The sequence below is a fragment of the Alosa pseudoharengus genome, unplaced genomic scaffold (assembly GCF_046254945.1).
Source record: "Alosa pseudoharengus isolate Yale_2024_CS ecotype anadromous, Long Island Sound unplaced genomic scaffold, YU_APseudo_1.1 YU_APseudo_1.1_scf_16, whole genome shotgun sequence".
Taxonomy (NCBI): Eukaryota; Metazoa; Chordata; class Actinopteri; order Clupeiformes; family Clupeidae; genus Alosa; species Alosa pseudoharengus.
In genome coordinates, this window is record NW_027468630.1 from 29,332,312 (window position 1) to 29,351,435 (window position 19,124).

General features: G+C 39.6%; 1 protein-coding gene across 4 annotated transcripts in view; it reads left to right on the plus strand.

Annotated features, from left to right (window-relative positions):
- The window catches only part of csnk1g1 (casein kinase 1, gamma 1), a 75,316-nt gene that overhangs the window by 44,696 nt on the left and 11,496 nt on the right, over positions 1 to 19,124 (plus strand). For 3 of the 4 annotated variants that reach the window (XM_076287624.1, XM_076287626.1, XM_076287627.1), the window contains 8 exons: positions 5,919 to 6,070; positions 6,282 to 6,516; positions 6,660 to 6,745; positions 6,829 to 6,913; positions 8,462 to 8,610; positions 11,732 to 11,839; positions 12,962 to 13,069; positions 16,109 to 16,215. In XM_076287624.1, the coding sequence (XP_076143739.1) occupies positions 5,919 to 6,070; positions 6,282 to 6,516; positions 6,660 to 6,745; positions 6,829 to 6,913; positions 8,462 to 8,610; positions 11,732 to 11,839; positions 12,962 to 13,069; positions 16,109 to 16,215 (1,030 nt within the window). The remainder of the gene's footprint in view (positions 1 to 5,918; positions 6,071 to 6,281; positions 6,517 to 6,659; positions 6,746 to 6,828; positions 6,914 to 8,461; positions 8,611 to 11,731; positions 11,840 to 12,961; positions 13,070 to 16,108; positions 16,216 to 19,124) is intronic. The other variant, XM_076287625.1, reaches the window with a different exon arrangement.

The window sequence follows — 19,124 nt, forward strand, 5'->3', positions numbered from 1 at the left end:
TTCACGGATTGGGATAAATGTAGAGACCAAATTTCCCTCACGGGATCAAAAGAGTATTATACTTATAGTTATTCACACCATTCTAAAGTGAAAGTGTGCAAGCGCAGGTGTGTCTGAAATGTCAGCTGGAAAAGTGATGTGAGCCGATCAGGAAAGATATCTAGTGATGTCATAGGTGGGATAGCTGAAACTTGAGAATTAAATATTAAAAACTAGTAAAAAACAAGTAAATTAGCATAGCAATGTAGCAGCATGTTCTTCTACTGTTGTGAATGTTATCAATGTTAGACTGCTATCCTTATGTTGTCATTTTTTGCATGTGAAAAAATAGACATGGGCTACTGTGTTCAACTGTTACAGTTCACTGCTACAACGAGTTTCTGTGATGAAGAATACATCAAGTTGGAACAATTTAGATGGGCAAAATGTGGAGCAAATTCAGACAACATTAACAGAGAACTTGATTGGTATAGTAAAGGATAATGTGAATAAAAGATGAATTGCTCATTAACTGGCATGTGTCATTCCAAGACAAAAGCAAAGATGATTGGCATGATGTAGTCTTTAAGAAACTTTCAAAATAGCTTCATCTGGAATATTCATTTCTCCAGGGCACAGTTTTACATGTGAACACTGTTTTAACAACATGGCTAACTAGCACAATCTGCAAATAGCCTAGGCTGCAGGTTAAAACATTTCAAATCAACTTTACAAATGCAAGCCTAGTCTACCCTATTTTATTTGATAATGATAGCCTGAAAAGGTGTCAGTGTCAAGCAAGTTTTTGTTATCTGATTCCAACAAATATGCATATATTATCATGCTTACTCTATTATGCTATGCTAATAAGTGTCCATAAGGGCTATGACATCTTCAAAAATGCCTGATAATTCAGGCTCAGAAATTGTTTTTGTTGTAAGGCCTGAAAAAAAACTCATGTAGATTGCACACACCCAAATGATATTTTATGTGAAGAGTAGCCTTTATATATAATTGGTATGATATTCCTTACTCCTTAAGCACCCCCCTATACACCCACAAACACAGTGCCACCAAAGTAGGCTACCCTGGTTGTAGACCGTTCGTTTTGGCCTGTAGAGAAAAAAAATCGGTGCGAAGTTGGTATTAGATTTCAAAGTTGTATTAAAAAAAGTCTTAAAGTCTTGAATTGCTTTGGAGGAACTTGGGGGTACCATAAAACAGCTGTTAAAGGTGGCCAGGAACATGTCAATCAAACAGATGGCGCTGTTGGCCAATCGGAGACCTGATAACATTTTAAAGAATGGTTTCAAGTTTCAGAAAGTTTTCGAAAATCTCCTCTTTGGCCGGAGTTTTTGAAAATAATTTTCATGTGGACGTCAATCAGCGTAAAACAATGAACATGAAGGGGACTAAAAATTGCTGAAATGGGCCATTTTATTCCCCAGTCTAATTATAAGGTTGTAAATGGGCTGGTAAAATGGCATCTGAGCATGTGGTTGCATACCTTCTTCAACATCAAAGAACAAGGTAATCCATTACATTCATCCATTCCATGTCATCTTTGAAACTAAACAACACAAATTGGGCACTAATGTAAGTAGCAATTCTCCCACAAAAACAGTTGAAAAGCTAACCTTTGTCTACAACCAAACATCAAGTTACAGGAACAATTTGTACAGCAATACTAATTAACAACTAGAGAATGGAATTCCAGGGAATTACCAGTGCATGAAAATGCAAAAATGGCTGCTAAGTAAATTTGCTAAAAATGCTAAGTAATTACATTTGTAAAAATGTAAATGCACTGTAACTAGAAACACAATTCCCAAGGAATTACCAGTGCATGAAAATGCAAAAAATATGATATAAAATGTAATGACGTCACTTTTCAGGACCAATGAGGGAACTGAAAGTGGTTAAAGGAAATCATGGAGCTTTCCACACGCTGCTGGAAATATAACTATTGATTATAGAACCCCTGTCAACTTAATAAATCTGACTCCGCTTAATATGGAAAAGTTTCAGTTCAATGCAATATCAATATCCGTAGTAGGTTGATATACCCACAATATAGGCTGTTAAACAGGGTTCCTACGCGGTATGGAAAACCTGGAAAAGTATGGAATTTGATTTTAGTAATTTCCAGGTCTGAATAAGTATGGAAAAAGGGTATGGAGAAATATCTGTAATTCCAGACTATTGCAGCTACAGTACTAATCACTACTCAGGTCATAATGAACCATTCCTGTTGTGTTGCTTAACTGTCAACTATCATTTCTTTAAATTATAAACATTGACTTTGCACTTTCCCCATTGCTGAAATTAGGGCTCTCAGTCAATGAGCACCGTGTCTCATGCATTAACTTAAACTGTTGTGTGGCATATGGGAGCGTTTGACTGATGATCGTACTTAGGAGGATCTTTGTCGTAGGATTAAATAAAAAAAAAATTGCCTCAATAAAGAAATAGCTTTAGGTAGACTTCAGACTTTTTCCATAATTTAAATTTTGGGCCTTATTTTTTTTGTATCTTTGAGGACAAATCCCAGACATTGCGGTAATGACATTAACTTCTGACTTAAAGCATTGTCTATGACAGGGGTGTCAAACATAAGGCCCGCGGGCCAGATCAGGCCCGCCAGCAGGTTTCATATGGCGCCCCAGATGTTTTAGGTAGGAAGGGAAAATTAGAAAAAAAAGATCGATCACATCTTCAACAAAGTGTAATAAGCAATATCTCTATGATATGATAAATTGATAACCTAACACTACAAACCATTTTCAGGAAGGAAGAAGCGAAAAAACGAACATGGAAGTAGAGCATTTCAAGAGAGAAAGAGCAGTACAGCAGTACATTATTTGTACTTGTTTGCTCATAAGTGATATCATCAAATAACACTCTGATACCCATGCAGAAAATGATGGCAATGACGGCCCACCACGAGGTCTCATTCCAACAAATCCGACCCACTACCTAATATGAGTTTGACACCCCTGGTCTATGAGCTCCGCTCGGTGAAAACATAACTTTGTGGTTGTATTTATTCATTGAAAACTGTGATGCGCCAGATAGAATGGCAAAAGTGTTACAGTCTGAAGTTGATGACCACTGGATTGAGCGAGTGCCTGCACAAATTGCCAGCTGGCTCATACAGTAGAAAAATTACCTGACTAAATGGACGAATATTAAGTGTCATTTTTTTTAATTCACTTCAGTTGTCCATACGTTTTTTTTTTCACTGAGTTATCCCAAACCAGAAGTGGCCGCAATTTCAAGATTATGTGTAGAAAAATCTGGAAGTTTGGAAATTTGAGTATGGAAAAAGTATGGAATTTTGAAATGGAAAATGTGTAGGAACCCTGGTTAAAGAATGCCTAACTTGTTTTCTTATGACACACGTTTAGTTCTAGGAATAATGTTACGTAGGTCTACTGTATCTCCTCCACGGCCGTTTAATTCGGGCGGTTCCTAAAAAACACAACAGTACTAGTACTAAAGCTGTAAGCAGTAAGTAAGTAGTAAGTACTTAGAAAGGCTATGCGGATCAGAGCATAACAATTTATTTGTCAGGTATAAGCTACTCATATAAACACATTATAGAAAGTACATCTAAATGAATACTATGAAAGTTACCAAAACAGGTTAAGGAATATTTAGGAGATCATACAAAACAAGCAGAGAAATGAACATACCCGAAGTGGTGCGGGAGGATCTGGCTACAGAACTCCTAGAATAATGTGTGAACTTCCCTTAAATAGGCTACCTACAGTAGTTTGTGATTGATACATAGGGATCACATGATGAGTTGTTGATGGGGCTTGAGACCATTGTTGTAGTGAGAGTGAATCAATCAAGACATGACAAGGTATACATTTCATTACATTTCCCGTTCCATGTTCCTGTGGACATGTGACAAGCATGTGACAGTAGGCCCACACTTAGTAGCTGATCATAGTCCATATATGATTGAAAGGATTATCATGAGCCTAGGAATTAGGATCCTTACAAGCTTAAATATATTGTTTCTGAAGTTCATTTGCTGCGCCCTCGCAGCACTTCAGCAGCTAAGGCTGTGTGGTCGCATACCCTTTCTCACAGTTTTCCCAAATATTAACAAATTAGCCCTCAAGGGGAGTAGGAGGCTATAGTGGCCCCTCCTCCAGTGTCATGGCTCTGACGAACTCTCGTGTGTGCAGGGGAGACGTGCAGTAGGCTAAAAATAATTCATTTTACTGTAAGGTAATAACCCCAGATCTCAAAAGCCCTCGAAAATAAAATATCATTACAATGTTTGTTGGGTCCTCCTCACATGGAAGATCTAACGTTCCATTTCAGTGGAGCGTTTTAGAGGATTGTTCAAATTCGACAGAGACAGGAGAGAAAGGGTGCATTGTGCCCAGTTCAGTTGTTCAGAGTTTGGTGATCAGTTTGGAGGGGATGATGGTGTTGAATGCTGAACTGAAGTCAACATTGTCATATAGTTGGAGGGCAGGGAACAAGGTGTAGTGAAGTGTGGGACAGGGCGGAGTTGAGATGGCATCCTCCGTACTCCTGTTCTGACGGTAGGCGAATTGAAAGGGATCCAGTGAGGGTGGTAAGCAGGTCTTGAGGTGAGCCAGGACCAGCCTCTCGAAGCACTTCATGATGATGGGGGTGAGTGCAACTGGACGGAAGTCAGTTCAGTGGAGTTCAGTTCAGTTCAGGCTCATTTCAGTGGAGTGTTTTGGCAACAGCATGATGGAGGTGGTTTTGAGAGACACGGGACAGCTGCTTGGGCTAGCGACAAGTTGAATGTCAGTCCAAACCTCAGCTGAGGACGCGTCCAGGGATGCCATCAGCCTTACATGCATGAGCATCACCTAATCTGAAGGCGATGTCGCATCCCTTCAGCAGGAGTCAGACCTCACTGTTCACCCATGGCTTCTGATTAAGGAAAGTGGTAATCTGTTTGAGAGGGGTGACACTGTTGATGTTGGAGTTGATACAGTCCAGAATGGAGGAGGCGTATGAGTCAATGTCCATGTTGGAGTCATGGGTGGCCTGAGTGGCAAACACTCAAACACTCAAATTGATGACATCCTGTAGGCCTATAGGGCTGTCATGATTTTGTTTTTTTTCGGCGATAGAAATGACAACACAATCTCGAACTTAATTTACGATGCGGCCACACCCCCAATGTCACCTCCAGCATGCATGCCAAGAGGGGGGAAAAAACACACACACACGGGTGTTGATGTGCGGCGTGTCAACACTAGCCTATCTCCCCAAACTTGAAGCTACAGCCACTAAAAAAAGACTTCAACCTAACTAGAACCAGATACTTTCTAATGAGGAGACACAGCACTCAAAAAATCTTCCATAGAAATGCATGGGGTTAGTTTGTAGCAAAGTATTCCTACAGGTACGACATTTCTTTGAATATGAACTCATATTTTTCCCAAGCTCAAAATATGAGTGGCACAAAATCAAAAAATCGACTCTATCATTCAAAACCAATTTTTGTTACAAAGTTACAAAAAAAGTTACAAATATGATTTTTTTTACGTGTGGATTTGTGCGACTTTCATGCGAAGAACGTCTCAAAAACACGTAACTTCCTTGGAAAGCGAAGAATGGGTGTGCTGGTGATCCACAAATGCAGAATCACATTTCACAAATGAAATTTTAGGTTTTACAAATGGCATTTTATTTACAAATGCACATCCATATTTGTAAAAATCAATATACGAGTTACAAATATGATTTTTTTTATTTGTAGATATCAAAACACACATGCAAATCAAGAAATATTTGTGGATCCCCCTATGCGCAAATACAAATATTATTGAGACAAATTTAGCTCCATAAAGAAGTGACCACCAACAGCAGTGTATCTTGTGATATATAGTATGTATTAATCAACAACCTGCTTCTTGTAATCTCTCTCATTCTCACAGCAGAAGGTCTGCCCCAGGTGTTCTACTTTGGACCTTGCGGAAAATACAATGCCATGGTTCTGGAGTTATTAGGCCCAAGCCTTGAAGACCTTTTTGACCTGTGCGATCGAACATTCTCTCTCAAAACTGTCTTGATGATTGCCGTTCAACTGGTCAGTTGATATGTATTGCAAAAATGAATGGTAATCAGTTATGGATGTACTTGTGGGGAATTGCTTTTAAATTATTATCATTTTCATTGCTGCAGATTTCAACTGCAGATTTCCCCTTATTTTTCAGCCAGAAATTAATGCAACCATATTCTGTTTTGTTCATTTTCTCACCTTTTCTCTACCTGTTTTTACTGCATGATTTATTCCACAGATTGCGCGTATGGAATATGTACACTCAAAGAATCTCATCTACAGGGATGTTAAGCCTGAGAACTTCCTCATTGGGCGGCAGGGGATCAAAAAGGAACACGTTATTCACATCATAGACTTTGGTCTAGCCAAAGAGTACATTGATCCTGAAACAAAAAAACATATTCCATATAGAGAGCACAAGAGCTTAACTGGCACAGCCCGATACATGTCAGTAAATACACACTTGGGAAGAGGTAAGGAAATGTGATTGATCCACAAATTTACAAAATCAGTTTGCTGAATTGTTTTGTAAGGTTTTACCTTGCATTGAGTTATTTGTTAAGATGTCTACATATACACCAAAAGATAAATTTTTTTGTCTGCATGTCCTTTATAGAACAGAGTCGCCGAGATGACCTGGAAGCACTCGGTCACATGTTCATGTACTTCCTTCGTGGGAGCCTCCCTTGGCAAGGGCTGAAGGTAGAGTAGAAGATCACAGAATCATTAAAAGTTAACTAAACTGTTGAATATTATTACTTTAATGATAGGTGTGATGTCTACAGGCTGACACATTGAAAGAACGATACCAGAAGATTGGGGACACAAAGAGGAACACTCCTGTAGAAGTTCTCTGTGAGAATTTTCCAGGTAATGGTTTTGTTAAGAGAATGAAATATTGTTTGCCTTGAGCCCGCACTGTTATTTACTCGGTGTCAGAAAAAAACAGAAGGGCAAAAATCTAGTCTTAGTTCTGTATTCTGTTATATGTTGCCATGGGCCCTGTCCACATTAACCCGGGTAAATGTAAATATGCATATGGTTTTAACAATCTCCATGGACATTATCATCTTTGTATTTCAAAAGCTATGCGTCCACACTAGAACACTTTAATGCCATTGAAGTGTTTGTTGGTGGTGGTGTTGGGAACACTCAGGGCCGTATCATGACAGTTTAAAACGCATTGTCACTGGCGAATAGTTTAAACAAATTTCGGGGTTATGAAATGTTATGTAGTGACCAGCGCATGGGTTACCATCAAAAGAATTGGCTGGAAAAAGGAGGAGTTGCTTACATCTCGTGACAGTGCGTCTTCAGCTGTGCTTCATATTTGCCTCTCCGTCATTGCCAATTTGCAAATGATGGTAAATAACTATTCATCATTTGTGAATGAGAGAAGCATGGTGTGTTGTGCACCCGCCCATATCACTGTTGATAATGCGCTCTTAAAATAACATATAGCGATTTTTAGACAATGCAGCAGATCCCTCCTCAGGTTGTTAGTTGCCACACCCCTTGGTGTGTTGCTCAAAAAATAGACGTGCAAAATAACAATTTAAACATTGCGCCGGGAAAATAACTTATTTTCCGCCATGTGCCAGTTCGAAAATAGGGCCCTCAATTTCAAACATTTGATAAACAATGGATTTTCTTGAGTGGAATCAACAAAAATAGCACACGGGGGCGGGTGGTATGCAGGGTTCTATTGGAAACTGTGTAATCCAAGCAATCAAACGTCGGAAGCTGAATGTGCCTACAGTGCTGTGACATCTGATTTTTAAAAAACATTTATTTTTTTGAGCGACACTTAATACTTTACTTAATAAATTAGCCTTAGTGCATGACACAAATGCCCCCAAAAGTGGGTTTGACTATGACTTTGGGGCTAAATTCTCAGAATATTTCTCTGAAAGCTATGTATCTCTGGAGTATATTTCTGCATGATGACACATTGCATCTGGTTGCTTTGTAATTTTACATCCTATTACAGTAAGTCCCCCCCCCCCATTCCAAATTAAATGGATTGCATGAAAAGTGAGTTTCTCAGTTACGCCACTGTTTTATGTAATATCTCCTGAGCACATTGAAGGATCTTCATTAAACCTGACACACTTAATCACCTTCAAGACCAGATGGACTGATTAGGTTTTCAAGATCAAAATCCAACTCACTGTTTGTACAATATATCTATAGCACTTTCAAGGATCTTCATCAAGCCTAAATACACAAAGTATTGTTCAACCTTTTTATTTTTTATTTCCATTGTTAGACTAATGCTTAGACTGTACAATCTGTACAATCTACAAACTGTACAACATTCTTCTGGGCAAGGTACATAGTGAAACTGGCAGTCACTAACAGCTATCCATAATAGGAAGATGTCAACAGATGGCTAATGGTCTCAACTGGCTTTTCCAGAGGAGATGGCTACCTACCTTCGCTATGTGAGACGGCTGGATTTCTTTGAGAAACCAGATTATGAATACCTTCGGACCTTGTTCACAGAATTGTTTGAACGAAAAGGATATGCCTTTGATTACACGTATGACTGGGTCGGCAGACAGATTGTAAGTACTTATCTGTAAATAAATATTGTGTACTTATCTGTAAAAAATGGTGCAACACAGTGTCAACATACCTACTACATTTACTAGCTCATTAAGAATCCAATGAACATGTGCATCATTTTGGACATTTCTGTTATTTCTAAAAGAAATGAGAATGTTAAAGCAATGAGAGAATTTCACCCTAGGGTCATTTGCACGATGACTGCGAGCCAAACACATCCCCAGAGCTTTTTTCCCTTGGTCGAGTTCGCGCTATCAGTCTATGTATCAGCCCAATGGCTTAGCGTGAGCACTTTTGGAACCAAAAGCTTCTGCGGGTGTGTTTGGCTCGCGGTCATCGTGACCTTAATGACCTTAGGGTGAAATTTACTCCGAACCATTGCTTTAATACAGTTGTATGAAAGTTGGTCAGTTCTATGAAAAAATTGGTCCAAGTAAATACTAGTAAATACAACCCTTGCAGCAAACAGATTTAAAAATGAAAGATATTTTTATGCATTGTTACTTTTCATTCAAAGCATTTAGAAAGAGTAAACTCTGTGGTTATAATATGTGCAAAAACATTGAACACCCTTTTTGAACTGAATATGGACTTGTTAGGCAATTTTTTAACTTGTGTACTACTGCATGTCTGGCGGGCAGAAAGCTCAACTAAGTCCTTCATAGGACTCAAAAGACCTACATCAAGATTTAGCTAACACAGATGTGGTGGCACACTATTCCACTGTGCAGTGTTGCCTGCACAAACAGGATCTACTAATTAGGTAAGGCAAGGCAAGTTTGTTTGTAAAGCACAGTTAATTTACATTGGTAAATCAAAATGCTTTACAAATGAGCAGATAAAAGAAGAGATTAACCCTTAAAGGAGTACCGTCACACCGGTGTGATGGGAATGTTGAGAAATGAACGTTCTAAAGAATATCTGGGTTCATTGAATTCAACATAGAATTTTAGAACCTTCAATTGTTGCGGAACTTAGAATGTTCAAAAACCTACACCTTTAAGGGTTAAAAGGAGGAAGGTACAAAGGCCTATTGTTTCTGTAAGGATTATTATTGTTGTTTAGTAGTTTATTTTCTCGTAGATTTTTTGCGGTGGTTCCCATGGGCAAAAACTCATGAAATTTAACACACACATCAATTGTCACCTTAAGAACTTAGGGATAAAACCTTGGCCCCAGGTGTGGCCCAGGAACATCCCCTCCCACCCCCACTCCTCTGTAGGTAGGCTGAAATCAATGGTTTCTATAGAAGAAAACTCATGACATTTGGCACACATATTATCCTTAATAGTCTCTACTCAGGGACAGAGGTTTGGGCCCAGATGTGGCCCAGGGGTTCCATAGCGCCCTTTTATGTCACCTTATGAGCCTAAGGTGATCACACAACCCCTCCTTGCTGCTTTGTCGCTTACATGCTGCTGTCGCCTCCATGCTGCCTTTTGTTTTGAGGACGCATGCGGCGATGCGATTGCTACTGTACATTGCGACGCATGCGGCGATTGCTACTTTGTTTTTTTTTTCTGCTACATATTAAGGCCTGTTTACAGTGTGTTTTAGCCAGGTTTTCGCCTGGAAGACTCTATATAAATCTGGAACCCTATTGAGCAAAGTTAAACTGAGAGAGTTCACAGACAACAGAATGAATGAGTTCACAGTAACATTCATCAGGCAGTAATACAGCATGTTCAGTTCACGTTCGCCCAAAATATGAACGAGTTCATGAACTATCGTTCAATGAACGCGTTCAGGCATAACACTGACTATATAAGCATATGTCATGCTATTACATGAAACAGCTTGATCTGTGGTGGTAGTACTATATTTTACCCTGCAGAAAACATTTTCAGATCCATTCACATGTACAATGCCATCAATCAGGGAGTAATTACCCAATTGCAGGGAGTGAAAATGTGCGTGTGAGGGTGTTTCAGTGTTTGTGTGTGTGTAGGAGAAAAATAGTTTACATGTTGCGGGAAGGGTCAGGTGGATTGGGGAAAAGCAGGGCTACCTTTTCACAAGCATTCAGTGTTTATTTTACCCTTTACCCAACAGAGGTGAAGGCGGTAATGGTCAAATAGGGATATGAACTGAAGAACTACAAAGTCACCTGAGATGCATGTAGGGACAGATTTTACTACTATATAATATACTAGGTATATTAGGCCTAGTAATTACAGTACTAGTTTACTGATATTGGTTTATATGTTACTGTTTTTTAATACTAGATTTTACTACTATGCTATGGTATATTAGGCCTAGTAATTACAGTACTAGTTTACTGATATTAGTTTATATGTTACAGTTTTGTTTGTTCTGTTCAGTGGATGAAATGATGGAAAAAAGAGAAAATCTGTTCAAATGTTCAACAATCCAGTAGTAACTGAAAGTTGCGTAATGGCAGATGGCTGCAGGATAATGGACGCCACATCTTTCGGGTATTAGACAATAATGCTCCGCTTTCCATTGTGGCCGCATTACCACCTCGAATGGACATGCCATGTTCATTATCCCTTATTTTATGATAGTTGTCTTCTACCACTTCTTGTGGTGTCATACTAGCAAAATACAATCCATGCTTCTTTCAGTAGGTGTTACACGAGGCTAGACACCCTAAACATATTAATACCAGAAATCATGTGCGAGGAGGTGAATGAAAATGTACATGAAAATGCGACCTGTAATGTCTGCCAAAGAAGTGTAAATTCTGAATTTGAAGGGTGGCCTAACTTTTGCACGATACAGTTGCTGTAAATTGTTTTTATCCATTTTAAACCGATGAATTAAACCGATGAATTAAAAGTGACAAAGTGACATAGCATTCATTTTTTGATTGTTTAATATCTGTTTTCTGTGGGGGTTCTATTTGCTTCTTTTGTCTTCGAAACAAAGGAGTTGCCAAACCTTTGCATAATTTGCATAATTGTATGAATGTTGTAGGTTTTTTTCGTCAATGTGCACACAACATAACTTTGTCAGCTGTATCAGTTGTCTTCACCTGTGTTAGTGCTAACATCTCCAGTTTATCCCTCAAATATTAGTAATTACAGTTACTTAGAGAATTTATCAGACCATTGCACCATTTGTAGAAAACTGGTAATACATTTTTTCACCTTCTCCTAGCCAACACCTGTCGGATCTGTCAATGTGGAATCAGGTGCATCAGCCATAACAAGAGAAAGCCACACTTACAGAGATCGGCCATCTCAACAGCAGGCTTTTAAGAATCAGGTTAGTACCTCAGGTCTGTGTAGATACCCAGGGGCCTCATTAGAGAAACTTCCTAACACTGAAATCCTATCTTATCTACTTTTAGGATTTTTGGTGTTACAGAAGCATGTTTCCTAAATGCATTTGGGACAAAAACCTATCTTAACTTAAGATAGGAATTTGGCCATTACAGAACCATTCTAACTCAAGAATTTCCTAACTTAGGATGCCACAGACCTGTCCTAAATTCAAAATAACTGCCAAAACTGACTTGTTGGGTTGCTGCCTAGCCTGTGACAAGATGAGGAAGATGACTGTTAAGGACACCATAAATCATATTTCACTAAATAGGTTAATTAAGTGAAAACTTGGACAAGCAATATACAATGTATAAGCTATGTGTTTTAAAACATGTATAGCCTAACATTTATAACAAATAAATATTAATCATTACAACAACAAAACAACAACAACAAAAGTTCAATCCATGTTCTCATCCAAGTTTGCCGACATATTTGCACATACGCCTCTGCACTCTGTGCAAGCTAGGGAGCAATCGAGGCCTTGATGATGGCAATTGCAGTGGATTGTGCTGCAACCAGACTTGCAGTTGCAGCGCAAAAGCTCGATCAAAGATTCAGGTGCAGGGTCCTGATCACAGTATGGTCAGGAATGAGGCATGAGTCCTGGATCCTCCATCCCCATTCCTCTGGTGGTAGGAAGTTTCTCATCCATTCTTGAACTTGATGGTACACTCTGAAGCTATGAAACATAGCAGGTGAAGATGTTGTTGGGAAGTTGTGAGGGTGGATAGCTGTTTTGCTGTCAGTCACCTTACTATACTTACTTACTATAAAAACTTTTCAGTCTGAGGTCATTGAGAGAATCTGCTTCTTTGCCTTTGTAGATCTGAAATGTTTTTATACGTTTTTTTATGTTTTCCCAACAACAACTTCCTACCACCACTACTTTCAGTAGCAATGAATTGTTGCCCAAGCTCCATTTTAATGGGCATTTTTGTTGATCAAATCTTTGAGATTTGTTATATTGTAGTTGTAGTATTACTGCGTTTTTCTCCCCTTCTGCATTGTTCAGCATTATTACTTGATCTTCCACTACCCCATAATCTTTTTACCATTGCAGACATCTGCTACAGATCGCAGGGGAGCCTGGGAGGTGCAGCCCAACCGCCAGACAAACTCTTCTTATCTGACTTCGTACATGGCAGACAGGCATGGAGGATCAGTGCAGGTACCCTTCTATTCTTTGTTCTGGGTAGGAACACACCACAAAATGAAAGAAAAGGTTTCACAGCATGACATTGCTAACTGTATCGCCAAAAGACATCAGTTAGCGTGTTAGCAACCTTCTAGCATTGCTGTAAGACTCTGAGTGGTGCATTTTACATATCTAGCTTACTAAAACTCACATACTGCCACTTTAACCCTTTAGGTGCCAAGGTTAAAAAAACAACAACATTGGAAAACACCCTGTCGGGACTTATTTTCCAATAATGACCAGTGGACAATACATTATTCCTTACTTAATTACTATTAAATATACTATTGTTAAATCCTAGTATCATTGATTAGCGACATTTTTGAGTGCACACACAGATGAAGTTGAGCGAGCGCGACAGATATCTCCTGAGCGAGAGGAGGAACAATTTATGTGAGCACGTACAGTGAAACTGAAAGAAAAGGGGCTGATGTTGCACATATTGATATTAGCAAACAGGCAAAGACATTTGTGGAGCACAACATAGATTCCTGTTTGCTCAACTACAAGTTTTTTTGTGCTCGAGTTTCATTTTTCCTCAAAATATAATTTGTGTGCTCGCTCAAAATATTTTTCTGCGCTCAAATTGTGCTGCTTGCTCATAAAAGTGGAACAAATGTAACTCCATAGAAAACTGCATCAAAGGAACATGCCACCCAATGTCAGTAGTAATATATGTTCTTACCTTAACTTTCACGAGTTGAGTCATACCTCTCCCATGTCTGTACGTGCACTCAAACGCTCTGGTGCGCGGTGCGAATGTGTTAGCATGTTGCTATGCTAGCGGGCTCAGACGTAGCCATAGAGGGAGGAAGATGGCAGTTATCAAAAACATCCACGTTTTCCCTACTTAAATACAGTTGCACGAGTAGTTGATTACAATGTGTAAGGTCACACAACATGAAACGTGGCGATTTTCCAAGCGAATAAACAGGAGAACAACAATGTGTGGCGCAATAGCACTTGGGAGTACTTCGACCTAGCGTAGTAATATTAATTAACACCTAATTGTAGATCCCAGCCATGCTTTCCGCCGTTTGCAGCAAAGCGGAATTCTATGAAACATGAAATCACTATAATACTTCTGCTTGTTATCACAACCCTTCACAATGCATGTTATAACCATGATTGTTCACAATCTACTTTACCACTACCTGCTACTTCAGGGCAGGTTGTCTCTATTTACGGAAATTACTGTGTGTGTGCCTCGGAGGGGGAGGGGTCGTTAATTAGGTGTTAATTAATATTACTACGCTAGGTCGAAGTACTCCCAAGTGCTATTGCGCCACACATTGTAGTTCTCCTGTTTATTCGCTTGGAAAATCGAATAAACGTTTCATGTTGTGTGACTTTACACATTTTTATCAACTACTCGTGCAACTGTATTTAAGTAGGGAAAACGTGCATGTTTTTGATTACTGCTATCTTCCTCCCTCTATGGCTACGTCTGAGCCCGCTAGCATAGCAACATGCTAACACATTCGCGCTGCGCACCAGAGTGTTTAAGTGCACGTACCGACACGGGAGAGGTATGACTCAACTCGTGAAAGTTAAGGTAAGAACATATATTACTACTGACATTGGGTGGCGTGTTCCTTTAAGATCTGGAAATCTATGTTTTATAATTGTTATAAAAATGCTTCAGTAGGGTTGGGTATCGTTTGGGTTTTATCCGATACCGGTGCTAAATCGATACTTTAAAAGCGTTGCCGGTGCCGAAACGGTGCCTGAACCGGTACTTAGTTTTTAAAATGTTTTAAGTTAAAATGGCCTAAAGCATGAATTGCTTTTTTTTATTGATAAGACAAATTTGAACATGAAATTGAACTGTTATATTTAATTTACTATCAATATTTCATTGCTCCTACGAATAATACATTTAAATGTTAAAACAAACAGCTTGCCATGCATGCACACACAATGGTAAGCTCTGCTTTCAAGTTTACCCAGTGTAGGCTGTTTGCCATAAGGTAGGCCTATGTTAAAACCGCTTGCCATAGAACTGGACAACGGCATTTGCAAGCAAGCTAATCTAACAGGGACTCTACTTTCCAGTCACTTCAGTGTGTTCTCAAATGCTTCAAGAAATGTCATGCCATAACACGCAATAGTTTTGAACATGTTAGCCTACTTGTTGGTGTTGAAGTGTTTAGATTTCCAGCGCTAGCCTAGTAGGCATTTTAACAGCAATTATGGCTATGCGCTAACACCAGTCAGCTGAGTTTAATTAGCGATAACGTACTGTACGTTTCGTAGCCTCTTTGACAGCTCAGTGACATCAGGTATGTAACCTACATATTTATGTTTTTGTCAGCTAACTTTTAACATGATCTTCATATTCATTACGATGCTATATGGGCCTCATGCACATGAAAGATTAATATCATATCATTATGTTGAACACACCGTGAAATAAAGTTTTCACCTTACAACTTTGCTGATAACATTTCAAATAATAAGTTGGCGCATTAGCAAGGATATTGTGTAAGGTATAGGCTACTGTTGATGTTGTTAAATAGCCTTTTGCTTGTGTGTAGTTAGGCCCACTGCTAGATTTTGACAGGAGCTCGCGATATCGCTTTAAAGTAAGCTACTTGGGCTCACGCAAGCTGTCAAACACGGTCCCCTCGCCTATGGGGTGCACCCCTCTGGTGTATACATCCAGTGTTTGTTTGTTAGCTAACTGTATCTGGATGTGTTGCTATCAGACGTTAAGACGTTAGAGATGGCGCATGACCTGCAGTGATGCATCGAGTAAAAAAAAAAAAAAAAACGCTATTTAAGCACCGAAATGAAGCACCGAAATCCACGTTGTTATCTGATGCAGTTACTACCGTTTGCTCCGGCACCGATGCCATATTAAAACCGTGTTTCGGTGCCCAACCCTATGCTTCAGGGTGATTATGCTTTTGTAATTCTATGTAAAATTATCCAAATAAAGAAAAATACTTAACAGAAATGGAATTGGGAATTTTTGGGCTTTAAATAATAGAAAATGTGCATTCATTTCAGGTGGTCAGTTCAACCAATGGTGAACTGAATGTAGATGACCCACTAGCAGCTCATTCCAATGGCCCAATCACTGCACATGCTGAAGTGGAAGTGGCTGATGAAGCTAAGTATGTTGAATAAAGTTATCACATTTTGGTAATATTATATTCCACCCACCATTGACATGTACTAGCACACACACACACATACACATACCCACACACTCATACACACACACACACACACTCACACACATTAAGCAGCACAATAACAATGTAGTTTAGCAAATTACATTGTTTTACAATACAATATATATATATATTGGGGCTGTCAGCGTTAACGCATTAATCGCGATGTGATTAAGGACCAAGAATAACATGTCATTTTGTTTTGACCCTTTGATGCAACATTTTTTGTCCTCAAACTGCCACAGACACTTCCTAATAGGCTTCTGCCCAGTCCTCCTGTAGTCATGGAGATAATAAACACCAATGCAGTTTTGAAGTCCCGGTCGGCTGAATGTCGCTTTTAAGTGCTGCGGACACCTGCGCAGACATGATTGCGGCGCACTCCACTTTCGACATTCAATGACATTAGATTCCATTGTCCTCATGGAAAATTACGATTCAGTTCTATTTTGTCGGCACCGCTCCATAAAATCCATTGTTCATTCTGTTAAAAGGGCTGTTCACACCAAGAACGATAACTATGACGATAACTATAAAAAAAAAATTGTTCTCTTTATATGAATGACAACGTTCACACATATCACTATAACAATGACATAAAGAATGATATCGTTGGGGATCACTTTCAGAGCGATTTTGACAACGATAAAAAGCTAACCGCCAATCAGAACCAATCACATTTTAGCCTTCACATACATCAACACAAAGATAGACTTTCCTCGGACTTTCCTTATCGTTGGTCAGTGTGGACGCTTTTATCGTTATAGTTATAGTTATCGTTCCTGGTGTGAACGGCCCTAAAAACTTTGCTACACTAATCTCAATGTCTTATTATGACCGCCGCGCAGCGAAGCGGCGGTCATATAGGTTTAGTCAGATTATTATTATTTTTTTCTTTTTTTTTTTCTTTTTTTTTTTTTCTTTTTCGCATGCCCAAATTTCCGTCAGTGATTCCCGGGACACTGAAAGACCGGGGTACACGAAACTTGGTGGGCATGTAACCCCACATGGATAGCATGGAACCATCGTTTTTCGTTTTGATCTGTAGCCCCCCCAGTGGACTGGACCCCCCGAAAGGAGGGTAGGGCAGACACAGTTTTCTGTGAATATCTCGAGAACCGTAGGGTTTAGGAGGACCATTTTTTTTTGTATGTTGATCTCAAGGAGCCATGTCAACCCATTCCATAACCACTCATTTCATGTATAGCGCCACCTAGTTAAACACAAAAAAGTAAAAATGAGGTGTTGTAATTGAAGGTATCTGTGACCTAACATAGTCAAAACTGCACGAAATTGGAAGTGTAGGATCATTATGACACCCTCTGTATGCACGCCAAGTTTTGTGGAATTCCGTTCGTGGGGGGCCACACAATAAATTAATTTATGTTACTATGCACCAACTGGCCTGTAGGTGGCCGGAGACAGTTTTCTGTGAATATCTCGAGAACCGTAGGGCTTAGGAGGTCCACCTTTTTTATGTATGTTGGTCTTAAGGGGGCACGTCAACCCATCCCATTACCACTTATTTCATGTATAGCGCCACCTAGTTAAAAATTAAAAAGCAAAAAATGAGGTGTTTTCACCACAATATCTCTGGCTGACAAGGTCAAAACTGCACGAAATTAAAAGTGTAGGATCATTATGACACCCTCCTAATGCATGCCAAGTTTTGTGTACTTTCGTTCATGGGGGGCCTTACAATAAAATAATTTATGTGTACATTTAGTGACACACACCAACAAGGATTCCCGGGACACTGAAAGACCGGGGTACACAAAACTTGGTGGGCATGTACCCCCACATGGATAGCATGGAACCATCGTTTTTCGTTTTGATCTGTAGCCCCCCCAGTGGACTGGACCCCCCGAAAGGAGGGTAGGGCAGACACAGTTTTCTGTGAATATCTCGAGAACCGTAGGGTTTAGGAGGACCATTTTTTTTTGTATGTTGATCTCAAGGAGCCATGTCAACCCATTCCATAACCACTCATTTCATGTATAGCGCCACCTAGTTAAACACAAAAAAGTAAAAATGAGGTGTTGTAATTGAAGGTATCTGTGACCTAACATAGTCAAAACTGCACGAAATTGGAAGTGTAGGATCATTATGACACCCTCTGTATGCACGCCAAGTTTTGTGGAATTCCGTTCATGGGGGGCCACACAATAAATTAATTTATGTTACTATGCACCAACTGGCCTGTAGGTGGCCGGAGACAGTTTTCTGTGAATATCTCGAGAACCGTAGGGCTTAGGAGGTCCACCTTTTTTATGTATGTTGGTCTTAAGGGGGCACGTCAACCCATCCCATTACCACTTATTTCATGTATAGCGCCACCTAGTTAAAAATTAAAAAGCAAACAATGAGGTGTTTTCACCACAATATCTCTGGCTGACAAGGTCAAAACTGCACGAAATTAAAAGTGTAGGATCATTATGACACCCTCCTAATGCATGCCAAGTTTTGTGTACTTTCGTTCATGGGGGGCCTTACAATAAAATAATTTATGTGTACATTTAGTGACACACACCAACAAGGATTCCCGGGACACTGAAAGACCGGGGTACACAAAACTTGGTGGGCATGTACCCCCACATGGATAGCATGGAACCGTCATTTTTTGTTTTGATCTGTAGCCCCCCTGCTGGACTGGACCCCCCGAAAGGAGGGTAGGGCAGACACAGTTCTCTGTGAATATCTTGAGAACTGTAGGGCCTAGGATGACCTTTTTTTTCCGTATGTTTGCCTCCAGGGGTCATGTTAACCCATTTCATGTGCACACATGTGCACAAACAGATACACACACACACACACACACACATACATTCACAGTAATCATACGTATGACA